Source organism: Ictidomys tridecemlineatus, chromosome 2 (assembly GCF_052094955.1).
Source record: "Ictidomys tridecemlineatus isolate mIctTri1 chromosome 2, mIctTri1.hap1, whole genome shotgun sequence".
Lineage (NCBI taxonomy): Eukaryota > Metazoa > Chordata > Mammalia > Rodentia > Sciuridae > Ictidomys > Ictidomys tridecemlineatus.
Genome location: NC_135478.1, coordinates 26,165,556 through 26,182,476, shown reverse-complemented (window position 1 = coordinate 26,182,476; position 16,921 = coordinate 26,165,556). Strand labels below are relative to the sequence as shown.

At 37.5% G+C, this 16,921-nt stretch overlaps 1 protein-coding gene across 35 annotated transcripts in view; it reads left to right on the top strand.

Moving 5' to 3' along the window:
- Positions 1–16,921, top strand: part of Arpp21 (cAMP regulated phosphoprotein 21) — a 150,205-nt gene that overhangs the window by 68,939 nt on the left and 64,345 nt on the right. For 12 of the 35 annotated variants that reach the window (XM_040289958.2, XM_040289959.2, XM_078038162.1 and 9 more), the window contains 5 exons: positions 2,160–2,268; positions 4,171–4,272; positions 10,397–10,434; positions 12,499–12,558; positions 16,324–16,556. In XM_040289958.2, the coding sequence (XP_040145892.1) occupies positions 2,160–2,268; positions 4,171–4,272; positions 10,397–10,434; positions 12,499–12,558; positions 16,324–16,556 (542 nt within the window). Of the gene's footprint in view, positions 1–2,159; positions 2,269–2,643; positions 2,735–4,170; positions 4,273–10,396; positions 10,435–11,545; positions 11,687–12,498; positions 12,559–16,323; positions 16,557–16,921 lie in introns of those variants that run through there. The other 23 variants (XM_021732038.3, XM_040289965.2, XM_040289991.2 and 20 more) reach the window with 20 other exon arrangements.

Here is a 16,921-nt window from a genome sequence, read left to right as displayed (position 1 = left end):
CATATTCATTCACCTTATAGTCATAAATCAAAAAGTCTACATTCTGAGACCACCTTATTTTTACGTGAACAATTACAGAATGTTAGAAAGAAGACCAAAAACAAACCCTGTAAATGTAAACAAATCATTTCATTCACTAGAGCTTATCAGCCTGCAGAGCCCAGAGACATGAGAAGAAACCTAATTAAGATTGATACAACCGACATCCTTATTTAAGTCAACATCCTAATTTCATTTGCTATAAAAAACCTATATAACAATGTATAAATATTTTTGAAAGTGACAGCTAAAAAAAAATAATAAAAACTTCTGGAGAATTTTTATCACCTAGTGTGACCCAAAACTATACACAATTACACAGAGCTATTGTCAGACTTGCCAATATACATGAAGTGTCCTGGGACTATTCTACCCCAAATGATGTTTTATTTCTCTACTGTACATGGCTCCTTTACTATAAAGTGCAGTTTATTCATTCCTTATGTTGCAATTTTTAAACATTATTTTTAGTTATATGGACATAATATCTTTATTTTGTTTATTTATTTTTATGTGGTGCTGAGGATCGAACCCAGTGCCTCACACGTGCAAGGCAAGTGCTCTACCACTGAGCCACAACCCTAGCCCTTATGTTGCAATTTTTAATGTTATAGTTCTGATTCCAGAATGTGTATTGCATTTGATTACATTTTATTTTAAGTTGGGTGGGAAATGTTCACGTTGATCACTAAAGTGATGTGATAGAGGTTTGTGTTCTGTCAGCTCAATGTGCATGGTGAAACCAGAAAGGGACTGAACCAAGTGTCTATGAGAATGTGACCAGGCTGTTGGACGCCTGTGGCTTAGTAGGCCAATCTATACAGTAAAAAGAATCACTAAGGGATGGTTTCCTATTCTTTTAAATAGGCAAAAATGTCTGCTTTTACTGCATCCAGCTTTTACTATAAGGATTGAACAAGGTAGTGGCACTGCTTTGCAACAATTATAAAACAGCTCTAGAAACGGTAACTGATATTATTGCAGCTTTCTACTATTACCTGCTCATCAATGTTATTATCATTTATATCCATGTATTTAAGAAAAGAAAGCATCTCATCAAGGTTTGAATTATACACTGAAGCTACTTCCTTGTTTTCAAAGTGCTACTTGCTTATTTTGTAGTATAATCAAATGATGAGATTTTCTTAATTACTGGTCACCCACCTCGAACAACAGGCACTGCAGTGGAGTCCCAATGACTAAAGGAATAATGAACCCAGCAGGGATAGAACCCCCCTAAGCTTTAGAAGTAATATATCAGACATGACAGAGATTCTTTAACGAGATTCATAAATTACAACTGCTTCTAAACTAGGGACAAATATTTTTGCACTTCCTCTGTGGATGAATCCAAGACTAAGTCATTCCTTGAGTTCTCTGGTACATAGTGACATCGTGGGAAATTAACAAAGAAGTGGAGCCCTTCCCTTCAATAATACCAAGTGATTAAGAGAACCTAAAAAAAAAAAAATCAATTGACTAATCAATAGTGTGTAACTGCTTGGAGCATTTTTTTCCCCTATACAATCAGTCATTGAGTTGTTTAAACTAAATATCTCATTTCCCCAATTACTGAGCTGATTTGCAAACATGGTCAAGAATGTCAGCATCTAGTGGAACAAGATTCCAGGACGTTTGTCACAAACAATTTTTAAATGATCAGCTCCTGCTACAGACTCAGAAGACTCTTAACATATCATGAGAGGTATTCTCCAAGTTTCCAGACATTGGTGGATTAAGATACTAACCCTGTATATTTGTTTGAGAATCAGAGTGGGAATTTGTTTGAATTCAGGAGTGATGGAGGTCAAAATCACTAAAGAGAACATCTATATACAGTCTAAAATGTGCAGGTCTTTAAATTTTTTTCTTTAACTTCAGCTATGGTGATCAGCATGCAGCAACCAAGAGTCTGAATTCAAAACAACAAAAGGTTATTCTAGCAACATGTAAAGAATCCCTGCCTGTATATTGCCAGCAACTCTAATATCGGAACAACTTCTAAACTTTTTTTTTTTTTTTTTCAAAAAGTTAAATGCCACGGTGGGGGAAAAACACTAAGAGATAACTTTAAACAGAGGAAAAACTTTTTTTATTGATATGTTTTACTTTGCTGGCAGACCAGAGCAAAGGTTTTGTGAACATTTAAAAGATGAAAAAGGTGAAGAATCCCAGAAGCGGTTTATCTTGAAGCGAGATAACTCTAGTATTGATAAAGAAGACAATCAGGTTGGTTCTCAAGTTTGAGAGTGGCTGACGTTGTTGTTTTTGAAGGTGGGCTGACTGATGTTCTTGTTGTTCCTCTGTTGTCCCCTCCCCGCCTCCCAGCCCTCCCCTGCCTCTGATACTACTGCCCTCTCTCCAACCCCTGGCTTCCCCTTGCCTCCCCCTTTGGCATTCAATGGGTAGCCAAAAACTGTCTGGTTGCTTTAGCAATGGCTCTGTGTTGGGCTGCATGGGTGGTGCTTGGCGCAGTTCCTGCTGCATGTCTTGTGGGGGGGGGAGCGGGTCGGGGTGCCACAGGCTCCGAGCTGTGGGGAAAAGCTTTGTCAGTCGCATTTCCAGATGTCTGTGTAACTCTGGCAGTCGTTCCACTCCCTACAGCTTTGTCCTTCAGTTGTGCACAAATTGAGCTGGATTTTCAATACGGACCGATGATCAACCGGTGTAGCTGTAAAGAACAAACCTTGTTATGGTGAGGACAGGTGGATTTTGCAACTATCCTAAAATAAGACTTCACAGAAAAGACTATGAGTTCATGTTCTAGTCTCCCACCCCCTTCTCCTGCCCATGTTTGATGGTCCATGTAAACTGTCTGCTCGTTTTGCATGAAGTGTAGCAGAACTTTTATCCTTGTGTATTGTTTGTGACAAAACATTGTGTTGTTCTAGAGTAGCGATAATCATGGTACTTCCGACAAGGGTAAAGAGACTTTACGAAATCTTTTCTCTAAGTGGGGGGAGGATGTGGGGTCCAGGGTGACTAGGAAGAACACTAAGTAAAACAAATTTTTAAATGATAACAAGCACAGTAGAAAGTCAGCTGAATGCCATTACAATTATACTTTGTGTCTCTGACAATCAAAATAGATTTTTTTTTTTTTTTGGAAATGACTTTGCTTTAGAATTTTTAAAGGTAAGACAATATGCATCTCACTCAAGTTATTTTAATTACTCTCCGTGAGTCACTGGAAGCCAGTGTGTGCATTTCTGACGCACTTTTTTGAAACCTGTTCATCATTTGTATCTCGTTTACTCCCACCACTACCACCACCACCACCACCGAGCTACAACGTGGCTCATGTTGCCCATGAGACATGTGCCTGCGTGGTGCACTTAGTGGGTGTCTGTCGCGTGGATGGGTGAATGCGGTCAGTGCAGAGCATTTGGTCAGGGATGGCGAAAATTAGGAAGGCAGTTGAGATGCAGGAACTGGTCAGATGAGAGAATGAAGAGCACTCCTCATGCTGGGTTCTTTGAATTGTTTTCTTCTACTGACCCTTATCCACAAACAGGTTTTGTTAGATTTAGTTTATAAGCCTGAGGTCCTTCTTCTTATATCAAGGGCAATTCACAGAATCAGTCACTGAGTGAATAAAAATGCAAATCAAGAGATTGTATCCATATCTTTCTTTCTGTCCCCCACTCTATTTGTTCACTTACATTTTGTCCAGTTCTGAACTTTTCAAAGCTATTTCTTCCTTTGGTGACCTTGAACTAGCCATTTCTTCTTCTTCTTCTTCTTTTTTTTTTTTTTTAATTTTAAATAAGCATTTGGACTCCTTCTGAGGAGTCAGATTATCCAGGATAGCAAGGGAGACAGAATCCATCCCGGGTGAGCCACTACATACCTGCACTGGCTGAACACCCAAGGTACATTTTAGATGCACCTGTGCTACTTGCATCCAGCAAGGCAGCAACCAGGAGCAGCAGCAAACATTTGTAGTCATTGCATGCCACGCACACACGATACATGTACCCCAAACAGCCTCTTTAGGGGCCAGAGGGAGTGAGACTTGTCATGCTTCATTTGTTTAAATGAACATTTATTATTCTTAGCTGACAGTTGCTTAACTGCAGATTTCTAACAACTCAACATGGATAACCGTCCTGATTTCTTTTTTCTGTTCAGCAAAACAGAATGCATCCATTTAGAGATGACAGACGAAGTAAATCAATTGAAGAGAGAGAAGAGGAATATCAGAGAGTGAGGGAGAGAATATTTGCACACGATGTGAGTAGTTGTTTTAATTGCCTCTTTAGTGTGGTCCTTCCATCAGCAGTAAGGCAGCCTCATTCCCCAGACAGTGAGCTGGCAGGAAGTAAGGAGACTGGAGCCAGGGAACAAATCGAATTGCAGCAAACCAGAGGTGTTTCTGGAAGAGGACCTTGGTTCAGGGAAGTGATGGAAAACTAGCCAAGGGTCTAGGTGTGTTCCTAGGGTATGACTGATAGGGATAGAAAGGTTTAACATTAGTCAACAAAACAGACCTTCAGTACCAAGGAAGGATATCTGACTTGCAGCAGTACTTTTACATGCATATCAGGCAGCAGATCACCGGTTAGTGTATATTTTAGTACACCAACATTGTGCAGAGGAAAGAATCACAAAAAGCAGCCCACTGATCATATACACACATAGAACCATATAAATATCCAGAATATTTTCTGAATCCTTAGAAAATATGGACACTTCATTTTCCTGAAGTTAGATAATCATATTCATCTTTTTTCCTTGATTTCAGATCCATTCAGGTCAGAGAATAGTCTGTCAAGGAAGTAATCATAAAACAATTTCTTTTGTTCCTAACAAAGAAAATGGGACAGGAATATTTTTTTAGCCTTCACCCACTATGGCCAAGAGAAAATGCAATTAAATGAAATAAAAATAACAAGTAAACAAGAAAATGTTTGGTTAAAATGCAAGGACTTTAAAAGGGCAAGTAGTCATTGTAGCTTTCCATTCCATGAAATCACTTGGGGCCTCCTCAAACATTGTGGGTTCTTTCCTTTGCAGAAGGGAAGATGTGAGCTCCTTTGTAGTGCTCTCCATGGCCAAGGCTTTCAGCTTTGCCTCAGCAGGGGCAGTGTTTGACTCCTGCGGCAATTTGCTCCTAGAGACCACACAGTCCAGCCTAGAGAGCTTGGCGTTAATGCTCAGCACAGAAGCAGGAGGGCTGTTGTCCTGGGTGGCTTCAGGCCAAGCCAGTGTCTGTGACCTTCTGCAAGTGCTGGTTTCTTCATCTAAGGCTACAGGAGTGATTCAACCTCTTCCAACTGCACTTCTTTCACATTTGAACCAACCCCAACCTTCTAGAATATACTAAAATAGAATTTTAATGACGGGTGCCCTAGAACTCTGAAATCGGGAGAGTGTGAGAGTGAGATGGGACTCTCCATGGCTGGAGGTCCGGATGCAGTTCTGTAAGATTCTGCAGATGTAGGGGCTACTTAGGCTTTTGCTGTAGACATAATTTTTGGTGGCACAAAGCACAGATTGGCACACTGGGGTTTTCATTGCATTTGCTAGATACAAGAATGAAGTGATGAGAGGATCTAATTTTGTCACAATTGGAAAAGAATACCGACAGTAGGCTGGGTGGCAGCATGTTCCTAAAGCCTTCACAGAGAGAATTTTTTTTTTTTTTTTTTTTTTTTGCAGATAGATAGTTCATTTTTCTTCTTCTGTTCTTACATGCACTATTGCTTTCATGCACACACATACACACTTTTTTTTTCTCATGTTTTGGTTCTGGAAAGTTAGGTGATTTGTGAACAAGTTGTTATATTGAGAAACAAATACCAACTGCAGACATAATGCATAGCAGTATTACGTTTTTTTTAAAAGTTGTGTCACAGAGATAGGTGACAGAAAGTACTCTTGCAAATGACTGTCGGGCTGAGAATGATGCCTGTGCTGCCTTTCCTTAGTGATTCTCAGGTCCCCGAGCAGTCATGGTCATCTCAGGGAGCAGGAGTCTGCACACCCCCCTTTATGCTGACTTCCTTACCACCCTGCTAAAGAAATTAGCTGCTAGGGACCTATGATGTAGGTTAAACCATATCAGGCCATTTAAAGACTCCATGGCCACTTGCTCTATTTATTTATTTATTTGTATTGACAAGCTGGTGATTGAACCCATGTCTTCCGCATGACAGGCAAGCACTCTACCATTGAGACACACACCCAGCCCTATTAACATTTTTTAAAAAGTAAAAGAAGACTTAATTGTGAAAAAGCTCAAATTCCCAGCCAGGGCCTTAACCTTTTCATTGCACCACATTCTTTGGCAGCCTTCTTTCAAATGATATGACTTGTTCCCTCTGTAGACACAGAGATGTGAGCTGCTTTCCTAGGCTCTCTGGTGACCATTTCTTGCTTTAATAATTTAAATGGGTCACCGTCCCATATCTGGCACTATTTTGAACCTGCCATCAAAGGATAGGACTTTAAAATTAGTATCCTATACCGAAAATACACTCACAGAAGGGTTTCCAGAATCAAATGGAAGTTCCAATATCACTTATAAGATGTTATGTGCATGAACATGTGTGCATGTTTCCAAGGAGAAATTCCCTATCATTTATTAGATTCCTACCAGTTTTTATAAGCCTTAAAAGCCTAAAGACTATATGTACATTGTCTTTCTACCTGACCCTATACCTTGCTAAAGATACTTAGGTATACCACTAGGTCTTTAGTTATTTATTGCAGTATGACAAATTATCTGAAAATTTTGAAGTTTCCAACAAACAAAAATGCTTATTTCCATTTCTGTGGGTCAGGAACCTGGGAGTGACTCAGTTGGGTAGTTCTAACTCAAAGTGTCTAGCTGGAGGCTGGGGCTGCTGTCATCTTAAGGCTTTACTGAGTAACTGCCTGTGTCCATACTCATATACTCAAATGGTTATTGGCAGGCCTCCGTTCTTCCTTGGCAATAGCCTGGAGGACTCAGTTCTTTACTAGGTGGGCTCTTCCACAATCTGCTAGTGTCTTTGTGGATGATAACTAGCTCTCCCTGGAGAAAGTGATTCAAGAGAGAAACAGAGACATCTAAAGATGGAAGCCACAGTCTTATATAACCTAGTCTCGGCAATAATGTATGTTCTTTTCTGCCATAGTCTATTGGACACATATACTAACCTCAGAACAGTGTTGGAGGTCCCACATAATGTCATGAATATTAAGAGGCAGGGAGTGTTGGGGGCGACTCTACACGAACAGAACAGTACTGTATCCTCTATGACACAAATTTTTAAGGACGTAGCATAGCAACATAAACTTTCTTGAATAACACATGTAATAACAGATCTCCCTCACCACTTATATCATGACAGCACATATTAAAGGGCTTTCATCTGTACATTTCTAGGTTCCCAAGTGATCACTGATCACGGCCCAAACTGTTGAGGCACAGAATTGTTCTTTCATAAGGTAATAAAGTAAGTTAGGTCAATTATAAAACAAATGCAAAGAATCCAGCATAAGGAAATTATATTATAGAAGTATAACCTTTTTCTTAGATAATCTTTAATTTAGTTTTCTCATAATTTAAAAATTGAGCCAACAAAATCAGCTTTCTTCGGTAATTATAAGTAGCAGAGTTAGTCAAAGCAGTTCAAATATTGAAAAAGCATTCGTAATTTTTTTTTTGCTACTTGAAGCAACAATGAGATGAGAAATACTTTCTAGTATTTACAGTTGAACGAAAATCAAACTTATTTTAAAATTAGAGATGTTTTTGTGTATTTTCCATATGTATCTTGGTGTCTAAGGTGTGTGTGAGTGTGTGAAGAGTGTGAGGGTGTGTATGCACTTTTATATGCAGGCACATAATCAAAAATGCAAGTTTCTTTGGTGGTTTTTCTAGAAAAAAAAATTCAAATACAGGTTGTTAATTTGAGTATCTTGAAATCAGACACATTTATTAATTATTTGAGAGCTAAATAGGTGTTCAGATTGCAGAAGAATTTAGCTCTCAAATAACAAATCAGCATGTTTTTATAGTCAGTAATATTTGGGATCCAACTCTTTTACTTTGGCAAGGATTTCAGCTTCTTTAATGGTTAATTTTGTATGATGTTGCTAAATTGGGGGAAATTTGGTTGAGAAAACAACACAATTGGGAAAGTTATGTTTTGCCTGGATGGTAATTAGCAAAAAGGTATCTGTGTATAAATTGGAAATTAGGGAAGAGCTTGTCCAGGGTCTTCCCAGCCCACACTGAGATCCCTCTTCAGGGAGAAGGATTCAAGGATATGTATGTGATGCCACCAGAGGTGGGGGTGGGATGTGGGAGAGAACTCTGTAACCCATTAGGCAAAATCATTTTTCTCCTTTTTTGAAAAGGGAGCCTTTTATATCTGGGAATGCATATAAGTGACAGCTTTGAATGTTGCACTTAATTACTGTGACAATTTTATCCTTCTCTGCTATTAAATGTGCAAGTTATTAATATAATTTTTTTAAAAAAAGTTTTATTTTCATCAGCTATTGAATCACAGCTAATAACTACCTGTGTCTTATTTATGAAAATGTGGTAAAGAGGTGATGAGATGATTTATTAAGGACCTTTCCACAAAAGTCAGAAAAATACTCTTGAGTTATGTTTTTTGGAGAGGTATCCTTGACTTGCTTTTTATCCAAAGAGTTTGAAAATCTTACTTTTTATTCAAAAAGTGTGAGTTGCTTCATTTCCTCCCAAATGCTGTTAGATTCACAAATCTGAAGAGGTCGGTATGTTTTTTGAAAATCTCCTTCTTCTGAGAAGTGGATTTCCCGATAAGTCCAGTCCCGTGCAAAACAGTATAAACTTAGTTGACCCCTTTCCAACTGATGTTGAGCTGAGAAGTAGCAGAGTATCGACCTTATAATGTATACCTTGAAACAACCTCACTTTCTTTTATGTACCATGACTTGACTCAAGTTGGTAGGTAGCAAAACCAAACTAACAGAAATAAAGAGGCTAGGGTATTTAATTTACCCTGAAAAGATCTTTACAGGAATAAAGTTGATGGCACATTATTTGTATTTTTCTCACTTTCTACGTATAAATGTCAAATTTCAAAAAGCTATTTTTCTGAAAGTAGAGATTTTAATTGGCTCTTTTTGCTTTTTGATACGTTAAGGTTTTTGCACACCTGAGATTATGGATACCTTTCCAATACAGAAAGGTTGAAACAAATGATTCTAGAGATGTCTTCACTGAATGCTCAGACCACTGAGCAAAACACCATGTCTGACTCCATCCCCTCTGGTTTAGTGGAAGGAAATGATTTCTCCAGCAAATTGAAAAGAGAAACCAATATCCTGCTTGCCTCTTTGAGCGGCGGTTACATTAGCAACATCTTTTAGTTCAAGGCTCATTGAAAGGTCGTTAGTATTTCTTCAGTTTTATTTTATCTTAAAATAGACCAGCTATGTCTCCACTTATGCCTTTAATGGTCACTTATTCATCATTTAGAAAATATACACATAATATGGTGCTTGTATACTTATATTTAGAAATTTAATACTTTGAAAGTGGTCTTGTGTCCCAGCACCATAGTTTTCCTAGACTCCTCTTATTCTGCTTGTTTAAGTTTAATCTGATTCACCATTCCCCAGCATGTAATTCTGACAGAATTCTATCTTCCCCACCTTGTATATTAACCACAAGATAAGAGAGAAATGAATTTTAGGCAAACAGATGCCAAAAAAAAAAGTCATTTGTTTCCTATGTGCATAACTAAGAAATATCAGATGGAGTTTGATAGTTTTTTTTTTTTTTTACTAATTAGGTTTGATTCATTAAACTTGTGTTCTATCCTCCTTATTTATTATGATCACAGATAGATGGCATTTCTTCAATTTTGAGAGACTAGTGGTTAATCGCTTTTTTTTTGTGAGAGTTTATAGTTGCCAGGTATGTTATTGCAGAATTGTGGCTTCACACTTCTCCCATTCTTAGGTGGATTCATCCAACTTTGCATGCTGTGCCTTGATTTGAGCCTGTTCCCCGGCTTCTGTTGGTGACCATACCTCCACAGCTCCAGAAGAAACCACTCGCTGCTCTGACTCTTGAAGGTGGTCATGGGTTTCTCCAGCAATTTCATTCACATTTCTCTTCTCACCGTGAGGCTGAACGGGGCTCAATCTGTTGAAAACCTGGAGATATCCCCTGTGCTACATGAGAATTGTTGACTCAGTTCTAACACTAACCTATATTTTTTCCTTTTTAAATTTCTGTCTTTTGTACATATTTTTCTTAATCCTTTTCCCCTAGGAGGGGAAAGGTAATTTTAAAATCAAGAAAGGATTTGGGACCCCCTCAGCATATCCAGAACATCTGATACAATGCTTTTCTTTTATTTTTCAGTCAGTTTGCTCCCAGGAAAGCCTTTATGTGGAAAACAGGTAAAATGAAATTTTATTTTTTGTGTCGTTAGAAGAATAGTTTGTCATGTGTGTCCTGTATATTCTCATACACATATATATCCCATATATAATTGTGCTTGAATATATGTATAAATAAATACATATATCTGTATGTGCACGCATATATATTCACACTTATGTTATTTAACATGTCTAAACCCACACATATATTCACTTATGTTATTTAGCATGTCTAAAGAGTATTTAATTCGGGGAAAAAGTTCTCTCAGTTACTTTCAAACAGAGGCTTAAACAGTTTCCTTATTTAGTCTCAATCCTGTGTCCTTCCCAAGGCGGAATTCCTGTTACCTTCCCCAGGCATTGAAACAAGGAAATATTGAGTCTACACAGGAATTTGCAACTCCATTGGCTTACTGAGCAGGCTGCTTATAGGACTTTATTAGTCACTTCTGTCCTATAATTCTATAGCTATACAAAAAAAATAATTGGAATAATATTACTTTAAGTTTCTCATTCTTAAATATCAGTTCATCTTCTTAAAGAGCTAACATGAAAAACCTCATCTAGAGCTGGGTGTGGTGGTGCATACCTATAATTCCAGCAGCTCAGAAGGCTGAGGCAGGAGGATTTGAAGTTCAAAGCCAGCCTCAGTGATGTAGCATGGCCTTAAGTAACTCAGTGAGTCTGTGTCTCTATATTAAAAAATTAAATAAATAAATAAAAAGGCCTGTGGATGTGGCTCAGTGGTTAAGCACCCATGGGTTCAAACCCTGGTACAAAGACAAAGGAAGCAAGCAAGCAAGCAAGCAAGCAAGCAGAACTGTCTGGATGTAGCAGTTCACCTGTCTTGGAAGTTAGTAGAGGGAGGTAGTTATGAATTTATAGTGTATCTTTGGAATAAGACTAGACATTTTTCACACTTAACATATATCTTTCTAAAAGTACCTTTTTAAAATGGACCTAAATCAACATAGATATTAAAGTGTCCCCTTGATTTAATTGAAAATATTCAGGAGAAATTAAGGAATCCATATTAACAAGACTAATCACATTTAAGATGTATTAAAATCTACAACTTGATTTAGAAATATAGTATTCATAAATAAGTTGTTGGTGAATTTTATTTCAGGTATTGGCTTAATGACTGTTCCACTAAAATTGGTTAAAATGGAGACTAATTCAATGCCAGTACCAAGATAAATTAAAACTCGGCATTAGAGATAACTGATTGAAAAAAAAAAAACACTATATGAGCACTTGGAAATCTTCACGCAACTGAAATCTTCACGTAATTTTCTTTTATCTTAAAAAGTATTATAAAATAAGTCTATATGATCTTGTATTTTAAAAAAATATGATTCATACAGAATTTGGCAAATTTTCCTATTTTTAGGGAAACTGAATCCAGGAGCATTAACATTTTGGTAATGATTCTAAAGCATTCCAAATTCTATATCCATACAAAAAAAATTAAGTATTAAGTAAGCATTTGCAATTTATTTGGGTGGGAAACCTTATTCCTTAGTCTTCTAACCAGTAATTTCCCCTACCTTACAACTTAATTCTATTCACCAATTGGCTTCTATTCAACATTACAAGAATAGCGCACATATACACATTGCATATGTGAAGTCTTGGTGGTTCTAGAATTGAGTGGTTTTCCTTTAAAAAGAAATCTATTTCTAAAATTATTGCCTCTGGAATGTCAATATTTCATCATGCTCCCCAAATAAAAATAACTTAATATTACTTAAGAAAGAAACCACTACTTATATGTTTTGTTAAATCTCTTATCATATTTATAGTGATTTCTTTCATTATCCTCACTCCTTCTGTGTCCTATATTTCTTCTCTCTTTCCCTTCTTTCTTTTCTGGCATCTGTGCCTTCTTCCTAGGGTAGGGGTCTTAATTCTGTCACACTGTCATTAATTTATTATGACCAAACTTAATGTCGCACAAATGAACGTAGTGTGTGGGAATTTACCATAAAGGTGTGCTATAGCAGAGTACACATCCATTTAACATAAGGCATTTAGTATCCTTAGGTTTTATATCATAAAAACCATGTTTTTCATTTCCAGTAGGCTCTTGGAAGACAGTAACATATGCAATGAGACCTATAAGAAAAGACAGCTCTTTCGGTTGGTATGGTTTACTTTTTTAAACTGTGTTTTCAGATTATGTGGCAGAATCCATGTTAAATATAAGTGTATTAGTGTAAAATATTTCCGTTCATGAAATAAAACATGTTCCGTGCTCTCACTGCAGAGTCTGTTACCCAGCTAGTGTGGTATCCTATGGATCATGTGAGAGGTGGGACTGGAAAGCTCTCCCTTCCTACGTGGTTCTCCAAGGTTCTTCTGCTGATTTTGTGTGTTTCGGGACTCACTTTGGCAGCACACTTATTTAGCATTCCCAAACTCTTTCAGCAAATTATACCAAGTTAAAATTTCTCTGGCAGTTTGAAATCGAGTACATATTTTCAGTGCTGGAAAGTATATCAATGATAACTATTTGGTTAACTAATTTTTAGGTCTCTACTTTCCCTCATAAGATTCAAATGTATTTTTAAGCACGAATTTTATTTCTAAAGGAGGCTATGATGTTCCTTCCAATTATAGTGAGCTACTTAAATTGAGATCTGTGTAGGATAATGGGAAAAGATAAAAAAAAATTATTTTAAAGTTCTGTGTTCAGATGAAAGCTCCATAAAAACAGAGGGACCACACCTATTTTTATTTTTAACCAACCTATCAAATATATTAACATATTTGTAAATAGTAGGATACCTCTCTGCTACAGGAAAGGCAAAAACAAAAAAAAGTTTCCGATTAAGAAGAAAGAAAATACTAAGAAATATAGATAAATTGGGTGTTCAGAAATTATCTTTATGCCATTATATCTGAATTTAGTGAAATCAGAACAATTGATTCCTCTACACTAGGGCAGAAAAAAAATCCTGCATCTCTTTCTTGAAAACCCAGAGAAAAAATAAAATTTACCATTACCCTTATAATCACGCTATGAATTAATTTGTATAGGCTAATATAGATAAAAACATGCATTTCACCCCCAAGAAGATGTTAGGTTTACACAGGCCCCAAACTTCCCCCTTTGAGGAGTTGCACTATATTTAGGTCAGCCATCCTAAACATAGATTCCATCACCTACCAAAATGACCAAGGACAGAAACTCAGAAAGACAACTTAGCACAAAGCCACCTACACAGTTGTGAAGGCAATCCAGAGTGTACATCATCCATAACTTGGGCAAAAAAAATTTACAATGTTCAGAAATGTAAGAAAATGGACACATCAGTTGTTAATCGTCACAGAATGATTTTAGAGTATGTGCTTTGTGTCTCTCTTAGGTTTAAATTCTAGTTGCCTATGAAAGGGCCACCTCCAATGACTGGATATTCTATTCCTACTGTTTTCCTAGATTCTAGTTAGAGGGGTCCAGCACTGAATTTAAGAGGGAAAGGGAAACACCTGTCAGACATGTTTTCTATAAAGTCTATGATTTCACACTCTGACAGATATGAAATTCAACTCTGGGCATCACCCTGCCATTGTTGGGCTAAATAATCAATGAATAGAGTAGTACAAAATATGTTTCAGTGTGTGAATACCTACAACCATAAAATAGATTCACATGCTATTTTGAATCTCATTAATGCTAACTCCCGGAAGTAGCAACTTATTTTTAAAATGTACAGATCTTGGCTTGGGATGATGAGTTGAGTCAGTAATCAAAGTAATAAAGCTAAGAAAATCTCAGGTTGTCTTACTGACCAAGTGATGAGGCCAGTCTAGAAGACCTCTCTTCTCTCTAGAAATAGCTCTACCAGGTGGAAGGGTGTAGAGTACAACGTAGGACCAATTTGCATCCAGGGAGAGTGGTGCTTACCTCCTTTGCAAAGAAATTTCAGCTATGCTGACATATAGAAGTCTGGATTCCTCACATGTATGTGCACAGGTCATGGGGAGAGGCATTTTGAAGCAGAAATAGTGATGGGAACAAGGGTTCACTACTCATTTCTTCTGATGTATCCTACATCCTGAGGTTAGGGACCATCCCACATGCAAGCCAGTGTTTTTCTATAATAAATATTCCAAATTAACTACAAATGAGATTATTCTCATATACCTGGTGAATTCATAATTGCTAAGTAATGATTTAGCCAGACCTTGTCAAAGAAGGAGCAACATAATCAGAATTACACAGGAGAAGAATGACATTGAATTTGGACATGGAAAGAAAAACTATCAAGAATGGAGCATCAAGTTCTTGAAAGGGCAGTTTTTCTATATCCTATCTCCCATGGCTTTCTTATATTTTGAAGGAATGTAAGAACTAAAATTACCTGGCCATTGCTGAGGGTACTTCCTCCTGGAGCCTGGTCTTTTTCAGATGGTTCTTATTTCTAAACCAAGGACCCGAGGTTCTGAGAACAGAGAATGTAAGGAAACATCCATAGGGAAGGGGGCAGGTGGCAGGGCATGGAGTGTTTTCATCCAGTGTTCTCTTTGAAAATGTTTTTTTGTTTTGTGAGTTTTCTGTTTCACTTTCTCCCCTTGCTTGATGAAATTCCTGTCACAGATTAGCTATTTCATTTTTATTATCTCTTGGATCCATTTGAAGCAAAACCTAAATTTCTGTGCACCTTCTGCAGAGTGTAATTGGTGAGTGTTTAAATGAGCTATGCATACCTCTAGTATATCTCAATAGCAATAAAATTATTGTCTTTAAAAGAATATTTTTAACAAAGCTCCTGGGTCACAGTTATGAGACTGGATTCAGGACTTGAACGTGTCACATTTTATACTGATATAAAATTAAGGGCCATATTTATTGCCCATGATATATGTCCCCTTTCACTTCTTTACAATCTACAAGAATCTTAGGATATTTTATCCATGGCTTATTTCCATCTTCAGAAAAAGTGTCAGAAGTATTAACGAAGTTACTTTTTGAGCACATTGGAAACCAATGAAAATGCAATTGTTTTTTATCAAGTTTCTTAATAGAACACATGCAGCTTTGCATACTCTTTAAATGACTCTGGAGGTTTCAAGATTCACTTCTGGCTATTGGATTACTTCTAGTGCATTCACTGTATTTGAATTTTGAGCAAGTATGATCTTTCACTTCAAGATATTTCTGGTATTTCCACTGACCCCTCTGGAAAGCTTCTTGTCAGTGTGTGGCGTATAGTGTTGACACTGTTGTTTTCACAGGCTTTTCTGTATGAAAAGGATTAAAAGGCTATTTCCTCTACCATGAAGGTTAAACTCATCAGGTGTAATTCTTACCAGGGGTTAGCAATTTCTGTGACTTCTGTGCTGTCTGTCATATCCTTTGTGAGTTCAGATACGTATCATAAAGTTGTAAAACAGACTAATAAGTAGCTTTTCTGGACCTGTATGGATTTTCCAAGCCAATTATTCGCTGCTGAAGAAACAGAAAAAAAAAAAAGAATACCCTTCTTTCATGGGAATTCCTTTTAGAAGCATTTAAAATTATAGTTACCTCTGAACACGAATTCATTGTTGGATTGGCTCACGAGAACTTATCCCCCTATCCTCTCTGCAAGAGAAGCTAACAATTATATTCTATGCCATGTTTTTCTAGTTACTTCTTCTTCCCTGGCAGAAGGATCATGTGACATTCCTAGGTTTGGTTTTTCTGTTTGTGACATGTGTGTCATATGTGATGTGTTATCTGTCTATACATCATCAAGGTGCTTGTAGCAGTGTTTGGGGGAGCTAGTGGCTTAATTAAAGGGTTAACAAGAAGGGTCTTGCATAGATGACTCTTCCAAGAAAGGCCCCATCTATGCCCACCCACCCCATTCATGCACCGTAACTCTGTTCCTGTGCGTCTTTCTGATGGCCATGCTCCAGGGGCAACAGAGATAGCTCAGGGAGAACATCTGGGAGTCGGCAGAGCAGCTCGGAGAATGAACTCAAGTGGTCGGACCACCAGAGGGCCTGGAGCAGCACAGATTCCGACAGCTCCAACCGCAATCTGAAGCCCACTATGACCAAGACGGCGAGTTTTGGGGGCATCACGGTGCTGACCAGGGGTGACAGCACATCCAGTACCAGAAGTTCTGGGAAGCTGTCCAAAACAGGTAGTTAGTACTGAATGGGTTTATGTCCTCTGGTGTTTTGGGATTCTACCTAACCCTTCCTGTCACCATTCTGTCTTTGAATTAACTAATAACAATGACATTGATTACATCACATTCTAGGCAATTAGAAGGTACGGTTTTAATAGGCTACCCTCTCTTGCTGTGCACCTAAGTCAAGTTCTTGAACTCTTTAATCTTCAGTTTCCTTATCTATAAAATGTAGGTTATCATAGAATATTACTTGAACCCACATCAGTAGGCTTCAAATTTACTTCATTTACATTTAGTTACTTACTTAAGTTTTCCCGGTAAACTTAAATGAAGTTGAAATTAGATAACTTTCATAAAAATGATTACCATGGCTCTTA